The sequence below is a fragment of the Chinchilla lanigera genome, unplaced genomic scaffold (genome assembly GCF_000276665.1).
Source record: "Chinchilla lanigera isolate Chin_1 unplaced genomic scaffold, ChiLan1.0 scaffold00086, whole genome shotgun sequence".
Lineage (NCBI taxonomy): Eukaryota > Metazoa > Chordata > Mammalia > Rodentia > Chinchillidae > Chinchilla > Chinchilla lanigera.
Window position 1 is genome coordinate 4,765,621 of NW_004955487.1, and position 10,146 is coordinate 4,775,766.

The 10,146-nt window shown below is 44.1% G+C and overlaps 1 protein-coding gene across 12 annotated transcripts in view; it reads left to right on the top strand.

The window, feature by feature from the left end:
• Myt1l (myelin transcription factor 1-like) overlaps window positions 1–10,146 on the top strand; it is a 398,225-nt gene that overhangs the window by 308,476 nt on the left and 79,603 nt on the right. For 9 of the 12 annotated variants that reach the window (XM_005404380.2, XM_005404385.2, XM_005404381.2 and 6 more), the window contains exons 10-11: window positions 2,238–3,215; window positions 7,919–8,053. In XM_005404380.2, the coding sequence (XP_005404437.1) occupies window positions 2,238–3,215; window positions 7,919–8,053 (1,113 nt within the window). The remainder of the gene's footprint in view (window positions 1–2,237; window positions 3,216–7,918; window positions 8,054–10,146) is intronic. The other 3 variants (XM_005404382.2, XM_005404383.2, XM_013504409.1) reach the window with 2 other exon arrangements.

A 10,146-nucleotide genomic window follows, 5' to 3' on the forward strand; every position in this document is an offset into this window, starting at 1 on the left:
CTCCCAGGCTATGCACGGCAGCGGGGGCAAGGAGAGGAAGTGCACTGAGATAATCTGAGATTAGCACGCAGGCATTAACAGTCTTATACCTCGCTCACATGGTGGAAGGTGAAGAATTTCCGCAAACGCGGACCACTGTCTTACTTCAAGCACAGGCTTTATCGTGGCTTTAGAAGCAACAAGGAGGATTAGATGGGGTTTTTCTCTGCCTGTTCCCCATCTCAATGAATTCCTCCCTTTCCAAATTCTTTAGGGTACTGTGGTGAGTTCCTAGGAGAACTCAAGGAGAAAGCCATGGAGTGAACCTTTGCTGGCTATGGTTTCGTCTTTGACTCAACTTGTGACCCACTGGGTGTGTTTTCATATTTTCAGGTCGTGATTCATGAACCATCCTGGGGTTGCTTCTTCTTAGATGTAGCAGTACAGCTATAAAGCATCGCCATGGTTATCTGCAGAGGCAGCCCAGACTGGTTTTCCCAAGGACGCTTCTCCAGTCATGGCCCATGAGATGCAAAGTGCATAAATTGAGAGGAGATTATAATACTTCTATTTCCAGAGACCTATTAACTCTATGACTGGCTCATTTCCTAAAAGATTGAACCCCAGGCCAATGACAAGTGTACATTTGAGATTAACATTGCCGCAATGTTTCTGAGTGTGTTTGTTGGTTGTTTTTTGTTTTGCTTTGTTTTGTTTTTCTTTCCCCTTGCTGCTCTTTGGGAGTTACAGTTATCCTTACAATAAGGACAGTGATGCATAGGAACTGTCCAGAGAGAGACAGTTGGATGAGAAATGTGCCCTGGCTAATACATGGTGAATTTGACTTGCTGATGTTTGGGAGGTGTGCTGTATCTTAACTATTTATTGGCACTAGATGGGGTACCAAAGATGTGATTTTCTGTTGTTGTGGTATTGAATTCTGAATCTTTTTTCGCTAACAAAAGTCTTTTCCACATAAAATCTACAAAGAAAGCACCAGAGAATCTATATCTCTGCTTTAGTCAACTATTATTTTCTCCCAGTCAATAGACCTCATGCTTTTAAATCATTATTACACATTAGAAATTCTTCTCAGTCTGATATTTTAATCATGGAAACAAAGAAAAGATGTGAAAAGAACACACAGTTGCCCAAATCCAACCTGAAGAGCACAACAATTTATAATTCAAGAACCCATTTATAATTGTCAGTACAGTATTCTGCAGTATACATAATAGTGCTTACCTAGGATGCCGAATGGACATACAAATCCAAAATATTCCTTCAGTGTGAAGCACAAGAAATTTCTGATGAAATAGAAGAGTTTTAGTCATTTTTAACGAGACCGTCTTAAAATAGTGTCTCTAAATACTTTTTTGAGATTGAATGCACTGATTCGTTCATTATTTCTCCCCATTCACTTAAATTTTCCCAAGCCCATAAGGCAGAGGAATTGAACACCACCGTAGGTGAAATTAAATGCTGTATTGTCCTTGGGACAACTACCCTAATTCCTTCCAGTCCTGTCTTACAGACATCTGGTCACTGAGCAGTTTTTCTACCCTCTCCACCCTGCGGAGGTGGAGGTGTGGAAGTTGTAGCTCATCAGGTTTACCTTCCATCGCTTTACTGTGGGATTCCTGTAGATTTGGTTTGTTGTCTCAAAGCTACCAGGTTCCAAATGACTCTTAATTCAATTCCAACCTGTGCTCTCAATGCAGAGCTCATTACCTAGGGGGCATCCCTGCATGATTCTCAGAAACCTGAGGCTTTCTTCCATGTTGCTTAAGAATGACTGCAGAAATAAACCATTTAAATGCGATTGCTGTGAACATCTGTTTAATGGGTTGGCAAGAGGGGAAGTTCATGAACTCTTAGAAAGCACAGTGATGGGGTGGATATAGTTAGTATTTCTCAGTGGGTGACCTGGAAATAAATAAAGCCAAGATACACAAGAAATCATTCTTAAAATTTAGAAATAAAAATGTGTATTTTAACACTATGTTTATCATATTTTCAGATTAATGAAAAGAATTCTCAGTGAATAAAATATGCAGGGGTCTCCTGTCTGTGGGGGCAGTGCATTTCCTTTATGTCAATACTTTCAACCCAGGTGCAGAGGGACCTAAGGGTCTATTCTGGCCCCCAGGGGTGTGACTTGCTTTTAGTGTACTGCCCGTGCTGTTGCAACTAAGCTTCCAATTCTAGCCACTTTTTTTCTTTTCTTTTCCTTTTTGTCTTCTCTGTTTTCTTTGCAGAAGACCATCAAATGAATTGTCACAGTACTCGCATCATGCAAGACACAGAAAAGGACGATAACAATAACGATGAGTACGATAACTATGATGAACTCGTGGCCAAGTCGTTGCTGAATCTTGGCAAAATCGCCGAGGATGCAGCATACCGGGCCAGGACTGAGTCGGAAATGAACAGCAACACATCCCACAGCCTGGAGGACGACAGTGACAAGAACGAAAACCTGGGCCGGAAGAGCGAGTTGAGTCTAGACTTAGACAGTGATGTTGTCCGAGAAACGGTGGACTCCCTCAAACTGCTGGCCCAAGGGCATGGCGTCGTGCTCTCGGAAAACATCAACGACAGGAGCTACGGGGACAGCATGTCGCAGCAGGACAGCAGGAATATGAACTACGTCATGCTGGGCAAGCCCCTGAACAATGGGCTGGTGGACAAGATGGTAGAGGAGAGTGACGAGGAGGTGTGCCTGAGCAGCCTGGAGTGTCTGAGGAACCAGTGCTTCGACCTGGCCAGGAAGCTGAGCGAGACCAACCCGCAGGAGCGCAGCCAGCCGACCACCATGGGCGTCCGCCAGCATGGCCGGCCAGAGGATGACTTCCCGGGCAGGACGCCCGACAGGAACTACTCAGATATGATGAACCTCATGAGGCTCGAGGAGCAGTTGAGCCCCAGGTCTAGAACGTTCTCCAGCTGTGCGAAGGAGGATGGGTGTCACGAGAGAGACGATGACACCACCTCTGTGAACTCGGACAGGTCCGAGGAGGTGTTTGATATGACCAAGGGCAACCTGACCCTGCTGGAGAAAGCCATTGCCTTGGAAACCGAAAGAGCAAAGGCCATGCGGGAGAAGATGGCCATGGATGCCGGGAGGAGGGACAATGTGAGGTCGTACGAGGATCAGTCTCCGAGACAGCTTCCCGGGGAAGACAGGAAGCCCAAGTCGAGTGACAGCCATGTCAAAAAGCCATACTATGGTAAAGGTAATATTTCTACCTAATGTAAGTTGCCTCATGAAAGCATGAGCCTCGTAAGAGATGTTGCTGGTAGTCTGCAATTAAACTACGAGTCACACTAAAGTTTGATCTCTAGCGCACATCTTTAGAATTGGTTCCAGAATTCTATTTTGTGATGATGTTTCTGAAGAGCTAATAAAATATGTGCCTGAGAAATACATAAAGCAGCTCAATGTCCTATTATTAGAGCAGATAACTACTATGACATTCAGCAGGAAAACTCATTTTCCTTGGGAAGAGAGAGCCAGGGCACCAAGGCATCCTGCGTAGCAAGAATTAGAGTGAGCCTAAAAAATTTAAAAAAAAAAAAAAGAATTAGAGTGAGCCTACACTGTTCCAAGGGAACTGCACTCTGTGTTAAACAGCAAGGGTCTATGTAACCATGAGACCATCAGAGTTGAAAGTGCTTACTCCTTAAATTGGATTGGGTAGGTGGCATCATGATTTATAAAATTATCATCCAACAACAGTTATTGATGAGACAGTCCCATAGAAAACACACCCGACAGAAATTGAACAGCAGTAGGTGACCGATGACATAAAACAAGGCCAGCGACTGCACATTAATTATCTAAGATAGTCAGGTAATGGAAACCATTTGCTATGCAAAGCATGATGTGACCTCAGCCACAATCAATAGCGATTTCTGTAGTATATTTATCCCCCCTCACCTTGTAGAAGCAGTGATGTTCCTTTTCTCAACATAATTTGTTCTGAAACCATCAAAACTATCCAAGATGAAAGTTTTCACTCAATTTTCTTTTATGAAATTTGTGAGCACGTATTTTCCTATATCTGTATATTTATATGTGCATAGGTTATACATATCTATAGTAAATGTATCATAGAAACGGCCCCAACCTCAATGAATGACTTTGGGTTCACAGCAGCAGCAACGTCCAGTGTGAGGAAGGTTAGGATTCAGCTTTGCGTAGCATCCCATCTCTGTCAGTGTCTCACTTACAAGTTTCTTTTAGAGCTAAGCAAGAAGCAGTTTTAAGAATGAAACTGGCAGGTCCTTGCCTCCTTCCATATTAGCACCAGAAAAGATCCTGTTTCCTGCTTTTAGTTTTACCCTGTGCCTTCTGAGAAGCTGAATTACCCTATGGTGGATCCAAGAATGAGGTTCAGGAATTTAGTTTGAAAATCAGTTGCTGTATAAAGTTCCAGCGATGAGAACAGCAGCATTTGTCTGCTGTGACACAGGCATAGACTCTCCTCTCAATGTATGCACATAACTTCTACAGCAAGTCAGGCATTATTATTCCCATGTCCAAACTGGAGATGAACCCTGGCCAGAGCTCCATGGAGACTGGTTAGCAAGTGCCTGGATACTTATAGCCTCATTGGCCACTGAGGTGAATGCTAGACCACTGAAGGCATGGAATAGGATGGAGGGACTTTATTTTTTTTAAGGAAATAAATTCTTTAGCTTAGTGGAGGTTCAGGTTTGCTTTGGGCATTTTAAGGTCTATGATAATTAGCACATACACATTAAATTACAGAGCTACCATTGTTACCAGGATGTGCTCAGCTTATCTATTAGAAAGGTTTAGTTGAATTGCTGAGATTCATACAGAAACAAACATTTTTAGAAAGAAACTGTGCCTTTGTCTTGTGCGCTTGCTCGGTTGTGTGCGCAGATCTAGGCTTCTGCTCTAGGGTGAAGCTTCCGTGGCTCTCTGGGTGGAGTTCCAGCACCCGGTGTTACTCTGTGTGGTCATGGAAGTTGACCTGGCTTGCACACTCTGTGTCACCATGGCTTCTTTAGTTCCTGTGGTCCTCTAGACTCAGCTGCTTATTGCAAATCTGAACTTGTTTTGCTGTTGTTGTGCTTAGCTTTTTTTTTTTTTTTTTTTGCAAGAGTAAAATTCAAACCACTTGCTTCCCCTGAATAAATGAGGACAGGGAGGACAGACTGAGATGTGCTTTATTCCTGAAGAGGAGATCAGTTGGGGGCCTAGATGTTCCCCAAAGTCGAAGACATTGATTTCTGCTTCTCCCAGCTTTTCCAGATTTCTACTTCTGATCAAAGCTATGTCCATTTTCTATCAACATTTTCAGTATTGTTCTGTTTCTTTTGAATATGGCTATATTTATATTCAGAACTAAATAAATAAAGACAGGCAAGGCCAAGAAAGCAGAACAAAGAGACTAAGGCTCCCTTTTAAAAGAAAAAAAACAAATGTTCATCTCTCATCAATATAACCAAGGGGCAATTTCTGCCACCACCAGTATGTCACCAGACCCTGTTTTCAGTAAAGGTGACAAAACAGGGCTGGAGATGTGACCCCAAGGTGTAGTAATTGCCAAGAAATGCACTCGGCCATGGGTTCAATATCTAGTCCTGAAAAAAAAAAAAAAAAAAAAAAGCAAGCAAGCAAACACTTGTATCAGTTCTCACTCTCCACAGTCCTCAAACTAACTTAAAGCATGGAAGAATAACATTTTTAAATCGAGCTAATACAAAAGAGGACCACCATAAAACCCTTCTGTCTTCCACACAATTGACTGCTCTTCCCAAACTGAAAGGGAGGCGAACTAAATCCTGCCCACAATTTTTTTTTCTTAAGTTGTTGCAAGGTTATTGGTTAAGCTGTTGGTGCCTTTGCTCGCTTTGTTGTTTTCTGTTTGCTTTCATGTTTGCCTTCAAGGTGAATCAGAATTGCAAGAAATAAAAAACCCAAGAGATAACTGTGAAAACAAACCGCACATCCTGTCTCCATCAGGATTTCATGCATCGAGAGGAGACTATGCCCGTGCTGGCTTCCAAACCCTGAAATAGTTTTGGGTCGCACTGTTTTTCTAAAAATCCATACTTGAAGTTCAAAATACTTGCAAGATCTATGAACTAATATAATTTGGGAGAAATGGTAAATGTCCTGATGAAATGTTCCCTTATTGGCTAATAAGAATCATAACCTCACTTTTTTACCTGTGGCAAGTCCTGTGCATGTAGTTTAACATCTCTTTTCTCTAGTTTTGTGGTTTTTAAGTAATTGATACTTTCCTTTGAAACTGTTACTTTGCACTTGCTATTCTAGATTTACATTGCTTGAATGATACCTGTATGATTATGAAATCATGCAGGAGGCAGCAAAAACTAAGATTTCTGTTTGCGTGTATAAGAGAGACCCCCAAAAGGTGATAGACACTGAAGCCACACCACATACGTCTGGATCTGTGACAGTGACTTTGGTACTGTGACTCACCCGCAATGGTCCAGACAGTGAGTGACCATGGTGTGAAGGACGTTTCCCTGAGAACATGCCCCGGCTCAGAAGGCACCAGCGCGTGACACGTGATAGGCACATTATGTAGGGTAAAAGAAAAAGGAAAGTGTCTTTTACAGGAACACAACAACCCTGATAAATCCTTGTGAGTCCTTTGTCTACTTCAAGTTCACGTAAGTGACTTGAGAAGAAAGTCGTAAGAGTTCGTATGTTTTAATACCAAGCTTCATTTCTTGACATAAATGAATTCTCAGCCAACAGTAAAACATGCATCTTCTAACAATCATGATTGGCTTGATGAATGAGATTATCCACATAAAAGAATCAAGCCCCTAAAGAAAATTTAACTCTTGCATTCTCTGGACTAAATCACAACAGCTACTATCTCCTGGTAACCTGAGCAACTGGTTTTCAAAATGTGGCTCAGAAACACAGATTGTATTTAGACTGACTGTTTGACCTGAGACTGACCTCAGACATCCTTTCTGGGGTTATCCTACTGCACCATTATGAACTGTGGTCAATTCTGGGTGTAGAATTAATTTTATTAGCTATGTCATTACATTTCTGGCATCTAGCATTGAAATCCGGAACAAATGTCTGCTTTAATCAGCCCTTCGCTGGTACTGCCTAGAAGCCAAAAGGGCTCTAGAAAAGCACTAGCTCTTAATTGGATGTGTGCATGCACAGCATTACACGAGCTTTCCTTGGGTTCCAAGTACAGACGAAGAAATCAAAACAAATGGTTGCTCCGGCGGCTTCTGAAGCATTTTCAATTGCCCATCACCCCTGCCAGGTGGGATTCCACCCTCTCGGTCATTTGCTTACAGTGCCTTCTGAGAGTTCAGCTTATTTTCTGAGAAGTGCTGAATTGCTATGCTAAGACCCAGGGCTGTTTAACTTCAAGAGCAAAGTTCAATGCCAGTCAAATTTTTCGAGCTTGTAGTCTTTGCAACCAGAGGTCTCGATAAGAAGAAATCCAGCTAAGAGTCTTGGAGAGGGATCATCTCTGGTTGAATTTCACAGAGAAATTGCAGAGTGATCACCACATAGAGTTTTGATCTCTGAGAAGGCTACTGCCCCATCATCGTTGACATTGATTTCTTTGGACAACATAGCTTGTCATGTAACACACGGGAAACCAGTTAATCAAGAGTTAAGGTTAAGCAGAGATGTTTTTGGTTTCTTTGGGTTTTGGTTTTTTACTTCAGGATAAAAACAAATACTTTCTGATTCATGTGACATTGTAAATAAGATTGAAAAAGTCACCCCCTCAACCCAAAAAAGTACCTACACAAAATTCTCCTGTTCCAGCCTGTCCCCTGACACCTGCTTTATTTCTTTCTATATAGCAAAGGTCTCTTCTGATTGTTGAAATGATCACATTGTCTTTGGTTGGTAAACATTCATTCTCTTGGCAACTGTTGTCGCTTTTAGATCCCTCAAGAACAGAAAAGAAAGAGAGCAAGTGTCCAACCCCCGGGTGTGATGGAACCGGCCATGTGACCGGGCTGTACCCGCATCACCGCAGTCTGTCCGGATGCCCGCACAAAGATAGGGTCCCTCCAGAAAGTAAGTCCACCATGCCTCACCGCCACCTCGGGAGTGCCAGCACTGTGGGTGTGTCTGTGTCATCCCTCTTACCTGACCTCATTTCCATTGTACGGCCCCTCCCACCCATGACAGCCAGCTCCCTAGGAAGAGGGGTACTCGGACCACCTCCCCCACCCCATGATTTCTGGGGACCCTGAAGCCCATCTCCCTGTGCAAGACTCCCAGACCCATCTGGGTCCTATCCCAACCTCAGTCCTGTTTGCTCTGTGACCTCAGGCAGCTCCCTTCGGTCCTTCTCACAGACTGCAGAATCGAGCTACATAGGCTCTATTCTCCCACCCAGCACTCACCCGATTTGAGCCCCGAGGGAAGGGACCCTAGGACACATGGTGCCCAGATATCTGCATTTCTCTGTCTCATCCCTTGAGCATCAGCACAGGGGTCTGGTTCCGTTTTCCTCAGAAAGCCTGTTTATGTCACTAGTCATTCCCCATTTCCACACTAGAGGCTTTTAAATAAGCAGGTTGAAATTGGGAGGTTTTGGTCTTACACATTCTTTTTCATAGTTAGGTTCTGATCAAATGGAATGAATCTAGGGAAAAAAAGAAATTCTCTTAGAACAGAAATGATATACACCTTTTTGTTATGTATATTTCTTTTGGCTTTAAAGTACGCCAAGGACACATTGTCAGTTAGAATTGGTGGCTCAGGAAAATGGCACATTTTCAGAAATGAGTGAGTTAAGATCCTGGTTTTAAGCCTGAGGTACCTGGAGGCATTTCCTCTTATCTAAGACAGTTTCCAACGGGGGAAACGAATAGTTGGCCTGTGACGTGGCCAGATGACCAGTTGGTGATTTCAAGAACTCTTAAGGGCCATCCCATTAAAATGGGTGACACTGAAATTCTTGAGAAACCAATCTCGGTTAGAGCAAAGAACATTCTTGGCAGAATCGGAGGCTTAGGAAGTAGGCCTGCCGAGCACCCATGGGTGAAATACTTTCAGAAGCAAATGGGCTCTGGATTTCTAAAACGGCCACTGAGCATAAGCTCGGGCTTCCTGTCACTGTCCTCAGAACAAACTGGAAGCATTGTGCAAATGAACACACTCATGTGTGGCCACAATCCCGTGTGTTACATGAGCAGGAGGCAGCATGGTTTTCCGCGGCAGCTTCCGCGTGCTGAGCACACACTTGGGTCGGAGCTTGGCTCGCGCCCGCAAGCACTAACCCACCCAGGTGCCCGTTACCCCGCAGGGTAACATGGGCCCCGCTTTCAGGAGAAGGGAAAGGGAGCAGCGACTCCGTCATCCTTCTCTTCCAGGGATCAGCACTGTGGCTGGCAAACTGGGGGTGCTGGTGTTTTCACAATGAGTCTGAGCAGGTATTGACTGGCCTAAGCAATTGCTGAGCTGAGCTGAGCTGAGCTGAGCTGAGCTATAACTGCAGATCTGACTCCCAGACCCACGGATCCCCGCGGAAACCTAGCTGGGCCTGGCTCTCCACTCGGTCCTGACCAGCTGTGTGACGGCAGGCATCTGCACGTGCTCTGAACTTTGCATCCCTCATCTCCAAAGGGAGGTGCTAGGGCCAACCTCTAATGTTTTAAGAAGAAAGATTTTTCTAGGCATGGTGGTGCACACCTGTGACTCTCAACACCCTGGGAGGCTAAGGCCCGGAGGATTGTAAATTGGAGCCCAGCCTGGGCAATTTACTGACTTAGTGAGACCCTGCTTCATAATAAAAAAGGGTTGGAGGTGTAGCTCAGTGCAAAGGCCCTAGGTTCAATCCCCATATACTTGTGGAAGGAGGGAAGGAGAGGAGGGAGGGAGAGAAAGAGAGAGTTTGATTTTCTTTAGGGTGTAGATTTTCATCTTAAAGGATGAGAAATTCTCCTGACTGTATTATCACAGGAAAAGCCCAAATGTAGAGAAAAGCTGGGCTGTATTCTGATGAGTGACAGGTCGCACAGACCTGTCCCCACCCTGGGGAGAACACACAGACTGTCACCTTAGCAGGCGGGCAGCATGTGGGAGCCCAGGACCACTCACCCTGTCTTACAAACACTCCACTGCCTCTATGAACAGACAAACAAAAAATGTGGTTCTGAGGA